Source organism: Hyposmocoma kahamanoa, unplaced genomic scaffold (assembly GCF_003589595.1).
Source record: "Hyposmocoma kahamanoa isolate Upper Pololo Valley unplaced genomic scaffold, ASM358959v1 93, whole genome shotgun sequence".
In the NCBI taxonomy this organism is placed as follows: domain Eukaryota; kingdom Metazoa; phylum Arthropoda; class Insecta; order Lepidoptera; family Cosmopterigidae; genus Hyposmocoma; species Hyposmocoma kahamanoa.
In genome coordinates this window covers 8,389,455-8,406,371 of record NW_020654810.1, presented here as the reverse complement: position 1 = coordinate 8,406,371, position 16,917 = coordinate 8,389,455, and the positions used below count along the sequence as shown (strand labels likewise).

Here is a 16,917-nt window from a genome sequence, read left to right as displayed (position 1 = left end):
GTGTCATGACAATATGTTGCGCATGATTTGGGCAACATGATAGAGATGACCCATCCACAATACAGAAAATCATGTCACTCCTTTGCAAAGCGCGTAACTTGTTGGATTCAGATATCATTGCAATGCAGCTATAGAGCTTCACTTTACTATAAGAAAAATATGCATTAAACACCTTTGATTTTATTTGACCTAGTGCATTTAAGTGGTCGAAACTCGACCATTTTACAAAAACATTATCTAGACATTTGCCGAACATTAAAGCTCTTTTCACTAAATCAATGCCGAAATTGAGGCTTACTCAAGTTAGGAAATTAAAATGCCATCAAATAAAATAGCTTAATATACATTTTAATTATTCGCATATTAGGCATTACCTAAAATAGAAGTAATATGCGTTAGAAAGTACATTTGAATTATGTAATAATGGCTGTGTGCTTTGTTTCAATAAAAAAAACCTAAACAAAATAAAGTGATTATATGACTAAAACTACTTTTATCAAACTTGGCAGCAAAATATAAAATATCGTCGCCTCAGAATACAGGACTGAAATACTTCATTGACTCACTGTAGATCGATTGTGTCGAGCGCTTTCGTATGGTTGGAGATCAACATAATTGCGACTAACAAAGAACACAATGTCGTGTGAGACACAGGTATGCAAGATTGAGCGAAATACCACATATCTCGATTACAATTTAAAGTTAAAATAATCATAAAAAAAAGCAATTACAGTAACCTAAGTCAACTAGAATTAAGTTTGTTTTAGACGTTGTCATCACTAAAATTTATAGTGTATTTGTATCTACACATTTTTAGATTAAGCAAAACTAATATTAAAAGTTGGAACTTGTAACTCTAAGATTGAGTACAGAGTTTACATTTGGATCAAGTTTGGTTAGTAATTATTTATAAGTTATTATTTAACTGTATGTTAAAGATTGAGGTACGCCATTGACAGTCTTTGATTTGAGGACCCCGTTTTCATAAGACATTACAGTCTCTCGCCCATTCTCCGTTACCCTGAAACAAAGGAACAAAACTTAGCATGTTGGTACTCTGACACAAGTTGCAACGAGAATAGTGTACGATGGTTCAGGTATTTACAGCGAACACCGCCCTCCTAAATTTGGAATATTCAACTTGTTCACTGAAAGATTATAATCGTAAGATTTGTAAATTGTAACATAGTCAAATGATTTAAGTAGCGCTATTTCTTCTATTTCATTTGCGAGATTTGAGTAGGTTGCTATTGCATACTTGCTAGTTTGCACGACGCCGCAACAGGATAACAACAGTAGGTTGGTTAGTTATTCGATAATGAGTTATTATTCTTACATTATCTGTTACATTAAATAATTTTTACATTGTCTGTTATTGTAATAATGACCACCTCTAAATGGAGCTAAAGAACAATGGCGAACTCCCATATGAATTTTTGTTAACATAATTTGTATGCGCCTGTTTATGAGAAATATGTGAAAATGTAGAGTTTTATTATCTGAACAAATTTGGTTTTGGATTTGCTATTCTGAGAAGTCTACAATTAAAAATTCCAGTTTTAAGTTTTAAAGGTTATATTCTAGATAATTTAATAAAATATATTCGGTGTATATAATATGAAAAGAAAGTACAGAAGCCTTATACAGTTTGTGACGTGAAAAAAGTTCAGAGGAATATATTTCTTATATGGTATGCCATAACAAAAAAAAAACGATGACTACATTGCCATGTCCTGGTACCTAACTCAGACACATATTATTTTTATTGTGAAACATGTCATCTATCCCAGACATCAAGTACTTTTTTGTCAGTTTTACTACTTTCTCGCGTGGCATATTTGGAAAAAGAATTACCTACTTTGTTTTTTGCAATAAAGTAATTAATCTCTTATCGTAAATCGGTCGAAACAGTGCATTTCATATTACGTGAACTAAATTAATGTGGACCAAACTATACGTAAATATTGAAAAGCTTTTTGGCAGTTAGATTTCGCTCCACATTAAGAAAGTGACAGTTGTAGATATCAGTCCGGTTACATACAAATTAGACTTAGAAAGAGCTTTAGTATAATTTGAAAAATCTAATGCATTTATTTTATTCTAACGTTTAATTAAGACGCTGAAGAATTGTTTTAACAATAGTCTCACCATTGTTCTTTACGGAGTATAAATTTTACGTACTTCTTAGTGGTAATCTTTTTCCCATTGACTATGCGTGTAGTAGTTGTAGTGCTCCTCACGTTGGTGCTGCCGGGCCCAGCTAGGGAGCTGTTGAATGTAGAGAACGACGTGAACGCGTTTCCGTTAGACGCGGCATGTGCGAACATGTCGTCTAGGCCGTGCGTGCCCAACCCAAACGAGTTAAAGAAAGACGAGCTTAGTGCCCCCGGGTGGTGCCCGCGCCGACCGTGGCCGTGTTCCGCGACACCCATGTTATGCCGGCGGTGTCCGTGTCCGTGGCCGCCGTCATTGATTACTGAAATGGATGATAAAAAGTATTAAAACACGCCACTTGACTCACGTAAGAACGGTTGTTTCTAAGCACATTTTTGAAACTTCAACAATACGTTATGTTTATGGTGGAGGAAAACATAATGGTACAACCTTTATTCTTTTATGATACTAAGAACCTATGCACACGGCTTATTTTATACGCGCCGACGACGCGCGTTTTACGACCGCGGTAAACGCGCGTCATCTGCGCTGTAGTGAAGCGATTCAAACGCGCACAAACATCGCGTTGTAAGCAAGAAGCTTATATACTCCAGTGGAGTTTACACTTAGGATTTCAAGTAGTTGCTTCATTTCCAAAACTAACTGAAATTAACAAACAATACTAAAATTCAAACTATCTGTTATCAAAATATGCGATACATACGCGCGGCTACAGCGTATACGAGCAGATGACGCGCGGACGCGTGTCATCGGCGCATAATATAATATTAGTGTAGATTGTTTAAACGTATTATAATACGCCGTGTGCATAGGCTCTAAGTGACGAAACGAACAAGTCGTGCGCCTGGTGGTATGCGACACGCCTGTCCACAACAATTGCAGTGCCACTCAGAGCTTTGAATCACAAAGATCTGAGGGGCACTGCCACTGCGCCCGTCACCCTGAGAGATAAGTTCACAAGTCCTATGTGCCTGTAACTTCACCAGCACCTTTATTTGCCCTTCGTAATCGAAACGCCGTAATGCTCACATTACGGCTTGGCGGCGGAAATAAGTAAGGTGGCAGTACCTACATCCCTGGACGAAATCTTTCACACAGAGCTCTACTGCTCTTAATCTGCACTTCGAAGAAGGTTCACGACCCTCGGAAAACGTGTGAAATTTCCAACCCGCATCGTGCTAATTCTCCGTAATGGAGACCTGTAGTGGGACATATAATGGGTTGGTTGATGATAATGACTTGATTAACCATTATGGGTCTATTATAGCATACAAACGAATTACTTTATCTAAGTAAAAAATCACGGTAAATATGCATTGTAAATAACGGAAAGATGCCAGGAGGTTGGATTTATCGAGTGTTGGCAATGTGACACTAACCTCTCTCGTTTAAAAAACTACACTAAAAAAATCCAGGTGAACAAAAAATAAACGAATTCCAGTATCAAACTTTATCTATGAAGTATTTTTTCACATTTACAGAAATGGCTCCATGTAAACTGCGCTTGAGTAAATAATCTTATTTACCGATGACATCATTGCAAACAAGACTATCGAAGTTTTACTATCAAGGTATATTAAAAATCCGTAATTAGTACATTCTTGCCGGTTTAGTGTTCAGGTTTTAGTTCAAGATGTATAATTGTAGAGTGACCCTAGTGGTCATAAAGTAGTAATATTGTGTATACATACTTTACGAGGTCATTAGACAACTGTCTTTGTAAACTCATTGTAGAGGTACTGTTGACCTAAAGTAATGTCTTACACATTATTATTAAATGGTTCGCTATAACGATGGAAAATTTATCGTTGGGTTTTTGGACGAAATCCCTAATAATATCGGGCAAAATTTCTAGATTCTTTTTAGTTCAAAAATATAGGTATCATAGGCTCCTAAGGCCCCGTGTACAAATGTACACGTAATGTATTTAATATGTGAAGTGATTCAGACCCAGAGAATATTATTCTTATGATGACGTAAACGCCCACTGTATAATTATAATGAAAATACCGCATTCAAATTTAGCTCATGTATTCCATATGACCATGACCCTATGGTATCTAGAAAAATACGTTTTTCATACAAAACTAAGGGCATACTTCCTTGGGCCTGAAGCAAGTAATTAGATTTAATACATTTTAAAGTACATTGGGCGTTTAGCGCTTATTCTATTGCGGTTTGCTGGGTCTTAGGAGGATAGATTATCTTATTTCAAGTGTTTCTGTTTTTCGTGTCTACCCAAAAGCCCACATTGATGGAGGTACGAAGTTTACGAATTTAGCCAACGTTATGTTTCCTGATATCCAAAGATACTTTAGAATAGGCCTGTCGTCAACTTTGGAACGTAAATAGGTTGATACGGTGTTTATGTTTTATAATAAGGTGCAGCAAGTCTATTAGCATAATGTATGATTTTTTTATATTGTTCATTTTAAGAATTGTAATATTCGATGCTGTTTTAAAATCTGTTTTATCCACACAAGATAAAATCATAATTACAATCAGATACGTCATTCCTCTTTAACGCATGTAGACATTAGTAGGTCAATGCATATAGAAAACAAATACTTGTATGGAATTGAATTTGTTATCGATGACTCCACGTATCTATTTGCGATATATAGTTTTGAGGTCACAAGATAACTGTAATATTTTACTTCCAGGATATATCACTTTTTATATATCGTTTTTAAGTTGAAGTACTTAAACCTATTTGTTGTACTCGAGATTCCGGAGTACCTGGTGTATAACAGTTTACAGAAGTCATCATGAAAGGTGGAACAATGACGTTTCAAACGATAACTGTGTGTCGCTTTTGATTGGTAAGGGTAGCTGGTGAAACTACAGGCATATGGAACTTGTTAACTTAATATCTCAGTGAGGCGGGAGCAGTAGCCGACCCTTTAGTTCTTTGCAATTTTAAGCTCTTGTGTCATTCTAAACCAGGTGCACTTGTTCGTCCCGTCGCTTGATATCATAAATTTAAAAAAAATTGAGTCACCAAGTTGGCAGTTTGAACATTGGGCCGTTCTTATCGCAAGCACCAACAACATCAACATCAACCCATTTATACGTCCCAGCGTTGAGCACGGGTCTCCTCTCAGGCAAGGGTTTACCCTTACGAATCAAAAACGACACACAGTGAGCCTATAGGCTCCATTTATATAGCGACAGAACGGAACGGAAGCGAATTTTTGTAACGATATTGTACATTGCATAATGAACTTGATGGCCAATTGTGTAACGTACAAACTAGATACTGGCTTGGTCTTAGGGCCAAGTCCGCCACGCGGAGCTAATGCGGGTCGACATGGTTTCATCCTTCACCGAAAATCTCATGGTAAATTTCAAATTAAATTATGCACATAAATTCCGAAAACTCAAGAGGTGCGAACCCGGATTCGAAACCAGGTCCTCTGCTCGAGAGACAGTAGGTCAAACCATTAGGCTAGTTTCACAGCTATGCGTACGATCCGTACGGACTGTCCGCCTGCGGGCCAACCGCATGCGTAGAATCCGCAGTGCTCTGAATCGAGTATTTAATTTAGTGCGGAAGACAGTAGCCTATAATGAATGCACGGGTGGCTTGTGCGGAGTTCACGCGGGGCGTGTTCCTTACAGTACAAAGCAAAACAATGTTCTAACGCCACACGTGGTACTCCATTCCGGTGCTCCGCGCGGACGGTCGCAAATAAATCCGCACTGCTCTAACTAAACTAAACTAGCCTTGGGCTACCACGGAGTTGAATATAATATCAAGTGTCAAGCTGAACGTGCTCTTGACAACGTACTATTTTCTTTTGTTACATTGGTAACTCTAGGGCCCTAACATCGGAAGTAAATGCCAAAGATAAATTTACAAATGAAAATGTAATATAAAATCGGTGGTGAAATTCCACCAGGAGAATTCTATGTAAAATATATATCCCACACTGTGATTTAATCTTTAGTACTAGTTTCTCGATAACAAAGAAGTTCCGATATTTCCCGTTTTTGAGTACAAATGTAGCAATATTTACACAACTGTGTAATTTCGACATGGGTGCATGCTTTATTTGTTCATTGCATGATAATACGATATTGTACAAATAGTCTAATCCTCCTTAATTCGTCGCAACTCATTCTGTTTCTACTTTATAAACGGTTTTCACACCACATAATTTTAGTGCATGCCATTGAGACGTAAAAAGTATTACACAAATCACCCTTTATTTTATTTTTAATTTAAAAGTATTTGTATGTAACTTTATTTAGTATATTAAATAACTGTTATAATCTCTGGTATATTGGGTATTACTGTGGTATTGTTATTGTTAATCTGGTAAAACAATGTAAAAGAATAATACAAAAAGTAGCTAATATCTTAGTAAATTAGTCGTAACAAAATTGGGTATTTTTCCTAAATTATTCATATGCAATCTCTACTATAGTCGTCACACTGTAAGAGGCCCAATTTGACAGCTAAGGAAGACTGAATGCAATCAACGAAACAGTAAACAAACAATTATTATTCCAAAATAAAATGCAATTTTCAGTTAGTCTGAAACGTCTTAAAAACAGTTATGTACTCAATCCATTTCTTAAGTAACCAATTAATCGCCGAATTTTATCAAGTCAATTCAATTTCACTCATATTTAAATTTTGATTTTGATCGAGATTAAATTTTTATTGAATTGATTTTCAATTATTTTTTGTGAAATTACTCCACTCACTAGTTTATTATAATTATTAATACAAAGATAGAACACTTAGAAAAAATTCCTTCGATCCGGACGGATTCGAACCGACGTCTTGTAGCAAACCGTGCCATACCGGGATGTTAACATTGATAATATGATTGAAAATCAAATAATTATACATACAGGTGATACTAGCCCAACCGATGGTTTTGGCTCATCTTTTGATAAAAGTTAATAGAATATAAACTTTACATATGAAGATTTTTTCGTTTTCAGAATTTTGCTATTTAACTAAATTATACACGTTGTCCCCATTTATCTCACTTAACTACACTACAATAACAACTACAGGTCGTCATTGTAATCATTTAAAATACTGACTAATTATTTATATTGTACTCTATATTACTCAAATAACTGTTGATATTGTTCTATCTGGAACACAAAACCAATGACCCGAAAAATGATCGAAACCACCGCAGACTCATAAAACTTTTAACCGATTTCTCGTGAAAATCGTTAATATGGTTACCAATATTTTTTATTTATTTATTTCAGGCCACATGACCCATATAATATATACCTTAAGGACTAACATACATACAATGTAATAAAATACTATTTGTAACTAATCTACACGAATTGCACTTGTCGGCGACGTGTGGCGCAATCTGGTGTCAGGTAACCGGCCGCTGAACCGCCGATATAAGACACCCTTCGGCCAAAATTCTTCCTTCATGAAGGTCGACAGAGGTTCGGTCGGTACTCTCACCATAAACGAATTGAAATTCACGTTGTGGCGGGACTCCAACCGCTCGATCCTCAGGGTGTGTTTGGCTTTATGTCTGATATACTCCACTATCTCCTCAGAATTCGTGGAGTAATGCAGCCGCGACAGGTACAGCAGCGTCGTCGGTGTGGCCGGACGCAACAGGAAGTTCGGTCCTGTCGGTGCTGTGCCACACTGGTTACGGCTGGTGGGCTTCCTCTTTTTCTTCTCTCCACTTTTGTGAAGCCGTCCTCGTCACACAGGTCGATCTGCCTCTGTGGTTTTACAACTTCAGAGACAGGAACACGGGGATTATTTTTTCCCTTAGGAGATTTGCGCGGAGCGGAGCGCGTATGTATAATGTGTTTAGTTCACACCCCTATTTACGTTGCGATGACAAGTGTCAAAAGGTGCCTCTTATTTTGTAACGACTATAGTCACAACTGTCGGTAGCCGTTACTGCTTCATAAATGTTTTTATACCTTTCAAATTGCGTAAAAGACAGCTACTTTTGGGAGATTTTTTTTTCGGGTGGCAATACTGATAAACAGTCAAGTTCACATCTGCGGGTGCGCTGGAGATTTCCCTGTATTTTATGTTCAAAAAGGTAAGTTTTCCGTTACAACCTATTTTTAATTAAAAAAATGTGTTGCAAAACTTCATGTGCAGCTCAGTGTGTGTTAGTATCATGAATTTCTTGGATAGAATCAAAAGAGTATTGTACATTTTTTATTGTTCTAACCTTGATGCTTTCGTTTGCGTCGGTTTATTTTATGCGTGTGTCATTGATAGGGTGCATGGTGTGAGATTGATTGAAGTGTCAAAGTCACCCCAACCGCTAGCAGGAAAATTTGCTTTGTGGCTTTGCTTTTAATTTTTGTATATTATTTGTTTTGAGAACGATGCCACGAACATAAAACTAAACATGTAATTGAAAACTAAGTTCCCGAGTACCGAAATTACTAGAGAAGCCAGGTTAGAAGAAGCATTGAGTCAAATCGTGGTCGGTAACCTAACCATGAGACTCATCACTCATCATCACTCAATCATGAGACATCACAGCTTTATAATACATCCTATGGAACTTTGTATAATAAATAACAAAAATCTCTAATTAAAACAAAGGTCCTGTCATATTTAGTAGTTTTATTCGATCAAAGTTACCCCAAGATATAAAAACAGCAATAACTTGTTTCCCTGTTGACTGACTTTTAATTTTTTTTCTGTTTTAGGATAGTAATTGGGGTTAGTTTCAATATTCATACTAAAAAAGGGGGGTTTCAAAGTAACCCCAAATCAATTATAACTTTAATCACGCTGTTTTTATTTTTTTTCCCAAAAAGTATTGAAAAATTGTTTGTTCTTTTAACGTTTTTAGAGAGAACTATTAAAACCGATAATTCGACATTTTTTTTATTTAAAAAAAATCACAAGTTAAAAAGTTATAGACTTTTAAATTTCAAAATTGATCAAAGTAACCTCGGTTTACGGTACCAGTAAGGGTGGCCAATTAGGGGATGGATTCTGTTTATTGAATTTCACCCACTTTCCGTTTCAATTCCATAATTTCAATAATTCCAATGAAACTAAAACACACCGAAAAAGGGATAAACAAACTTTTAGAGATCGGTTTTTTTTAAACTAAATTATAATTATGTATTATTGTTAATGTTACATTAACCTCAAAAGTTATATAAAACGGTAAAATCTTTTTTGCTGCTTTTTCTCGAAATACTGTTTCTTTTGCATTACAGTGAATTCGTTTGACGCGATAGTCGCATATGAGGTATAAGCTTACCAGTAAATAAATCGCCGAAAGGAGAGCCACGGAAAAATTCTCTAAACACCTCCTCTGGGTCTCGGAATGTAAATGGGAAGCCGTAGCCAAATTCGGGATCATCATCGTCGGCGGCGGCGCGGCGGCTCCTGTTGCTGCTCAGCCCCTCCTTGCCGTATTGATCGTACACCCGCCGCTTTCTCTCTGCATTCAAACAAAATACACGTCAATAAACAATGGAACAACTTTTACGCTTATGAACATTTTTTGTGCAGATACTTTTAATTACTTGCAAGGTCAATGTACGCATATCCGATTTCTTCAGTTTTTACATTACTGTGTAAAACATGATAAACATTTAAAACTCGGGTTTAATAACACAATAGACGCACGTTAATGAACTTTCCTTTGCTTTACTTATTATCTTCTCTCTAATTGAATGGCAAAACTATCAATTATTTTCCAAATCAAAACAATTACGATAAAGGTGACTTATTAACTATATTCGAATTTAAAAACTAATAAAAAACGATAAACATAACAGGGACATACTTCTTTTAACTGCCTGCAAATGATGTAATTATAATAGAAACTTTAATCGATAAATACTAACTAAACAAGTATCCATTTAGAAATGAGAATACTTTTTCGGATCGCGTAAGTATATTTTGTTTCTCCAAACAAACCAACGTTTAGTTGGGACCTGTAAAGGGCCAGAAACGTAGTTTGTTTGAAAAAATACCAAATATACTCGATTTAGAGTGGTTACAAACGCGCGACTGCATCGATACAAACGCGCCATTGCATAGATGCAATCGCCTATAAATCCCCGTGTAGCGATACACACAATAACCGTTTTAAATAGCAAAAACTAGAGCACAAAATTATCTTTTAAAAACAGTTTAAATTAGTTAATGTGTTCGACTTATCGGAACTTACCCTAACGATACATAGCTGAAATATCATTAAACAATTTCAATATTCTAAAATTGGGTTATGTTTTTTTATTATAATCGATATCTCAAAAAAATATTTTGTCAGCTAGCCGCAGTTTAGTTAGTGGACGGCAGAGTTTGCATCGCTATTTAAAAATCGCGCGCGTGTGTTGTGGCAGACGATTGAGCAACTGCATCGCGTTTGCATCGCTGCTAAAAGTCGCAGTGTGTAACCGCTTAGGTCAGACAAAATAGCATCATTTCTAATGTGTAACAATCATAAGTACTCGATATGTATGTACTAATCACTACCTCACTAGTGTTCATCTCAGTGTTCTGGCCGTATCAACACACGTTTTCATAATTGTAAAGAAAATAATCACACAACACACACAACTGATAACGGCACTTCATGCTATCTGAAACACGGTAATATGAATCATGTGCTCTCTAAACTAGCTAACCTTCAATGTACAAAGCAATTTTTTTTAGTGGCAGTGTTAGCATTCAAATTTGTTCAAAGCGCACTATTGATCCGAAAATCAACAAAAAGCTGAGATTAACAAATAAATGTTCAAAACAAAAATGTTACGTTTACTTCTCTATCTCAGACAGATAACCAATCCCTCAGATATTCATACGATTTGAATTTTTTTATCACATATATATTTATTTATATTTTTATCATATCAATGTGAATGAAATAAACAAAACCCTTGTAATATTTATTACAAATATTTAATTTATGAATTTTATTCATTGTTACCTAAACAGAAATCTTCCCCAGATTTTACCGAAAAGACTCGATGTATCACACCGCCATAAATGACAACAATAATGAGTTATCGGTGCGCCTATTTCTATTCGTCGAGACAACTAACGTCACCGGCCACGTAACGCGGAAATTGATTCACTATCAAAACTCAACGCACATCATAACGACAGTCTTCGTTAATTAAAACCACACTGTTAGTCAAGAATATAGGCTAGTTAGTTTTCTTCGTTAGGTTTAGCATAATGTTTAAGTAGGTAGGTACGCAAATGTTGAATATTATCATAATGTAGATAAATAAAGCGATAATAACTTAATTGCTGTTAAAATTATAACGCCATGATAATATTCATAGAGTTAAGGCAATCAATATTGCAGGAGTTTGTCATCTACCAAAAAAGCGGTGGAATGGCGTCTCTCCAAAAAACCCTTTGAAGCTAAAGTGTCGGTGCCCATTGACTCCATTCTTGCTTTGATATCTGTGAGTGTGATGACTGGATCCTCGAGCGTCATACACTTTCCGCTTGCTCTCTACCCAAGAACAAAATAACATGTACTTTTGAGGACCCATCGCAACATTATGTTTAACAATTAAAAAAAGGTGTTAAACCTTAACATTTTTTTTTATAACTTATGACGTAGACATAAAAATATCATACATACCATCTGACAGAACTTCATATGCTTCTGATATTTCTTTGAATCTTCTATTGGCTTCTTCTGCATTGTCAGGATTTTTATCGGGATGCCATTTAAGGGCTAGTTTCCTGTAACTGTAATAATATAAAGTTTAGATTTTTCATGGACTTCGCGATCTCATCAACATGTTACGATTGGACTGACTTATGTGCAGTTTTGTTGATATCTTTTATGAAGACGAGATGCAAACATTCAAACATATTTTTAGACATGTGGTAATATGACAGCTATACAATAACTACAACAATATCTTGACCAAGTGGTCTTCTTATTCAGTCTCCAAATCTTAAAACATGGTCAATTGTTATGTAAAAAAATCTTACGCTTTCTTTATTTCCCCCTCGGAAGCAATCCGAGTGACGCCTAGTACTCTGTAGTAGTCCACCATTGCTGGCTGCCCTCAAGGGGTGATTGAAGATCTGTAAATACAAACATCCGTAATTATGTTAGACCAGCCCCACCACACATAATTTGCATCGATACAACATTTACGTTACAGTCAGATAAATTTAAATTTAGTATATTATTTTAAAGTCTATGATAACAAAGTAATCTATGGTTCATTCTCTACAAGTCACTGAAATAAATACAAAGATTATGTAAATCCTGAGAGCAACTCAGTAGTAGAGGCTACTAAATAAATATGTTCAATATTAACAATGAAATATAATTAAAGGAGGGACCATCTAGACAGAAGGGGGGAGTCAATAAGTAGCTACACTCCAGGGATAACTAATCACAGTAATAGAGTACATCCTGTGGTATATTCCATTCACACAGTATACGTTTTTGTATGCAAGTAAAATTATAAAATACAATATCATCATCACCAACACAGTACAAATGTGACAAAAACTTAGGATGTACAAACACATCAAACAAATATTACACCAAATGGTACAATGTTCCGAAGACTTTTGGCTACTTCATTCTCTTCTACCATCTTAAGCAGAAGCAAAAGGAATATTGTCTTACTTATACCTACAGGTGTAAAAAATGTTTGTTGCCAATTAAATCATGCCAAAATGTAATGTACTTAACAGATTTTTATGCCAAACAAAACGAATGTAAATTTAATTATAAAAATTAATTAGCTCGATTTGTGTTGTAAAATATTCATCAAATGATAATAGTTTCGAAATTGGCATAATTATTTTGTTTTTGACTTAATATGTTAAGTAATCAACACTAATTACTATTGGAACAGGTGTTACTTATGGCTACTCTGTAAGCAATCTACCGATAAGTCAAGTGTGGACCATGTAATAAATACCAACACCGTATGACATCAATGTTCATGTTTTAGTTATGAATTTTTGTCACATGGAGCGAATCCACATGCAGATTGTAAGTACAAGGCATCAGCTTATGACTTAGAAGCATGTAATAAAAGAATCAAGTCAAGAAGTCAATGATAAACTGAAAATGAAAGAGGTCATTCCTGACCAATGGACCAAGACCACAATCACACTTCTTCACAAAAAGGCGATAAAACAATTATTGGCCCATTAGATTAATGACTAACATATACAAAGTTTTCTCAAAATTAATCTCGAAACACATGATACAAGCTTTTGACGAAAATCACCCCAGGAAACAAGCTGAGTTCTGAAAGAACTTTTCGACCCTAGATTATGATCTTTCAGAACTCAGCTTCTCTTCTGCTTATTACAAGAATATGTTCTTGTAACAAAACAAATAACAGAAAAATTTCATGAGTATGGACAACAATAGCATTTGTAGATTACAATAAGGCCTTTGACTCCCTTAAACATAATGAAGTCTGGGAATCTGTCAGTGAGCAAGGAGTACAAAAGAAATATATAAGACTAATCCAACAAATATACAAAAAGAGTAAAGGCAAAGAATTCCAAATCAGAAAGGGTGTCCGCTAGGGGGATCCTCTATCAACCAAAATATTCGCTGCTGTCTTGGAAAGTATATTTAGACATCTTGTCTGAGGAGAATATGGATTGACTATAAATGGAGTACACCTTAATCACTTAAGATTTGCAGGTGATCTTATACTCTTGGCCAAAAATTCGAAAATATTGTTATAATTCAATATTGTTATTCAAGATTGTTATCAAATTATTAATACACAAATTGAACACTAAGAATAAATTCCTTCATTCTGGCTTCGATCTTTATATTAATAATCATAACAAACTAGTAGAGTAATTTCACAAAAATAGTTGAAAATTATGGAATAGAATGGTAGAACATACTTGAAATGGGAGGACAATTTTAAATATGTAGCTGGAGGAGCATGGAGGCAAATAGGGAGAAATGGAAATCTCTGGAGACCTATGTCTTAGGACAAGCTGAAGGTACCAAGGCAACAAATTTTGAGACATTTGAGTAACAATAAGTCATAAGCATGTCATACAATGTTTCTGTGTTAGATAAGTTGGTATGTAAGTTGCCTTATTATTCTTGTTAATCAACAATGAAGGCTATAAATAAACAAATAAAAGTGAAAACTATTTATTAAAATGTATTATAGTTGCCTGCAAAGGTCAAGAGCAAACAAACTCATTTGAATAACATACATTTTTTAGTTATTAAAAACTCATATATTAACAAAATATTTAATTTAAAAACTAATAATACTGCCTACTTATTAATTATAAATGCACATTTGAAATGTTGAATTTTGTAGACGCTGATCGAAAAAGCAAAATGTGGGTGTTCAGCCTGTACAAGTTCAAGGGCACTCAGCTTATTTTTAAATCTTGTTCTAATATCTGGATACTGATGAAAACATTTTCTTTTTCCTTCAATCGTGGAGTAATTCTTTCTTTAACATTGAAATATATAAATGTATCTTTTCAAATCAGTGTAGTAACTTTTAATTATACATGTAGGTACTTTTAATTTCCTCTAGAGGAGAAGAAGTAGAGAGTAAATTTCATTGGGATTTTTTATCACAGTATTTTTGGAATACTTTATTTATTTTATACCAAAGTTCGTTCATCATCTGAATCCCTGTGCAAGTCATTAATTGTGGTGTGAGCACCACTGCTACATTGATTTTCTAGCACCTGAACTATCATTTGACACATAATCATGTTGGTTAATTCAAAATGAAATCCACACTAATTTTATTGTGTTTTGTTATGTTTTAACATGTCTATTAAAATAATTTTAATGCTAGTGTGGTACCATAATCAATATAAAGCTGGTAAAGTACAGGAATCGATCGAAAAACCATTGAAATATAAAATAATCATATTTACATAAGAGAATAGATTTTTGCCTTGTACATTTTTCATTATTTAAGATTCGTATTCTTTCTTCTACTTTTAAATAATTACGAAATGCACCCACGTGTTGCCCACGAAAATAAATACTTTCGTAACTCAAAATTGATTCTCGTTTGTAATTGGATAATTAAGTAATGTATAAATAAAAATAATCACATTATTCGCAATAAGATCCATTGAGTACTTTATTTAAAAATTCGAATTATGTTTTCTCAATTCAACAATTTTGAGTAACGACAGTATTTGGTTCCATGTGCGACGTGTTGGTGTACCGTATACCAATAGTTTTTGTGGACAATAACACACTCAGGTCATAGATTTGTAATAGAATTGTAAGTGGATACAATAACCTTCAATCAAAATAAAACCCACTTACAATAATGAACCGTACGTCGTCAGGGAAACCATTCATTGTCAAGACGTTTGTGAACATTTGCTGGCAATAATAAAGACCGAATAAATCACTTTACTATTGATGACATTACCGATCTCATGATTTATATCGTTATAAATAAAAATTAGAACAAATATTTGATTATTCAAAAAACTTACTAGATTATTGTTATGATGTTTATCTATTCACTGCTCTAGTTAAATTTGCTCGTGTGCTAAAACAATGTTTATGGACAGCAACGACCCACGGTATGAAATTAAATTTTGTACTCTATTTTTTTTGCACTGCTAGGATCACAATCAAAGCGTGCTGTCAAATTTAATAAACACCGCCATTTTTATTGTTTCCTTTTTTTTTTTTTTGAAAAAATGACGATTGACATTTTGATTGTATCATCTATGACATTTAAGTATGATCGAATCGTGTTTCATTATTCCACTTCCGGACAAAAATTGTCTATGTTTCCTAAAAGGTTTTCGCGCACACTCTTTGCGCTCTAACATGTAAACCGCGACCTCTTGAAAATAATAAAATAAGATCACAATTTAAATAGAAAAACAAAAATAAATGATCCTACATTCTCATAGGTTGTGTACCTTGATTTAAGATATTAATGACCTACAATTTTTGCCTTGCAAACTATAAATGAGGCTGAGTAGTGAGTAATCCTAATCTTCAATATGTTGAAACATGAAAACAATGCTTTGACTATGAAATTGAAAATAATTTGATAGTTTCAGTGGTACTAAGTAGTCTGTGGTTTCGGTTTTGTTTGTGTTAACGTTTGCGTTGCACTGTGTGGTGTGAAGTTTTCCAACTGCCATTTGAATTAAGGTAAATTGCAAGTTTATAGTAATTACATTTCTGTCAGATTTGTGTTACACAAATTATACATATCTTTAAAAATAGTCACCGTGTTTAGTTGAAACAAAAAGTGTAATAATTGTACTTTCAAACTTATGAATAATGTATTCGTCAAGTACTGTGTACTATATTAAGTAATCTGTATTTACAGGTCGAAAACAAATTTAATTAGCTTTTTAACAGGAATATAAATATTTTGTTCAATCTACATAACCTTCGTCATACGAAGGGTTTAAAAGTCAGGCTATAAAGGGGTAGACATTTACTTTTTATTTTCATCAATCGTACTGAAATTGTCGGAAGATAATATTTTAGTGCCAATCATTTCGAAGATCATTGATCATGTTACTGAGATGTTCCATCAGGTAGGATAAAATACTTACAGGTAAGTAATATTTTTGTCACGTCCACACAACATGGTTTGATAAGTCAGTGTTAATGCAAGTTAATTTTACATAACGAGTAAAAATAATAATAATAAAAAAATGTTTAATTAAATTTTTATTGAATTGATATTCAATTATTTTTTGTGAAATTACTCCACTAGTTTGTTATAATTATTAATACAAAGATCGAACACTCAGAA

General features: G+C 34.4%; 1 protein-coding gene across 4 annotated transcripts in view; it reads right to left on the bottom strand.

The window, feature by feature from the left end:
- Positions 1–77: 77 nt before the first annotated feature.
- Positions 78–16,917, bottom strand: part of LOC113237159 (dnaJ homolog subfamily B member 6) — an 18,259-nt gene continuing 1,419 nt past the window's right edge. For 2 of the 4 annotated variants that reach the window (XM_026473468.1, XM_026473467.1), the window contains exons 2-7: positions 12,131–12,226; positions 11,772–11,881; positions 11,502–11,639; positions 9,423–9,605; positions 2,182–2,476; positions 78–1,021 (exon numbers count right to left, since the gene is read on the bottom strand). In XM_026473468.1, the coding sequence (XP_026329253.1) occupies positions 922–1,021; positions 2,182–2,476; positions 9,423–9,605; positions 11,502–11,639; positions 11,772–11,881; positions 12,131–12,195 (891 nt within the window). In that variant the 5' untranslated portion in view covers positions 12,196–12,226 and the 3' untranslated portion in view covers positions 78–921. Of the gene's footprint in view, positions 1,022–2,181; positions 2,477–9,422; positions 9,606–11,501; positions 11,640–11,771; positions 11,882–12,130; positions 12,227–15,625; positions 15,741–16,917 lie in introns of those variants that run through there. The other 2 variants (XM_026473469.1, XM_026473470.1) reach the window with 2 other exon arrangements.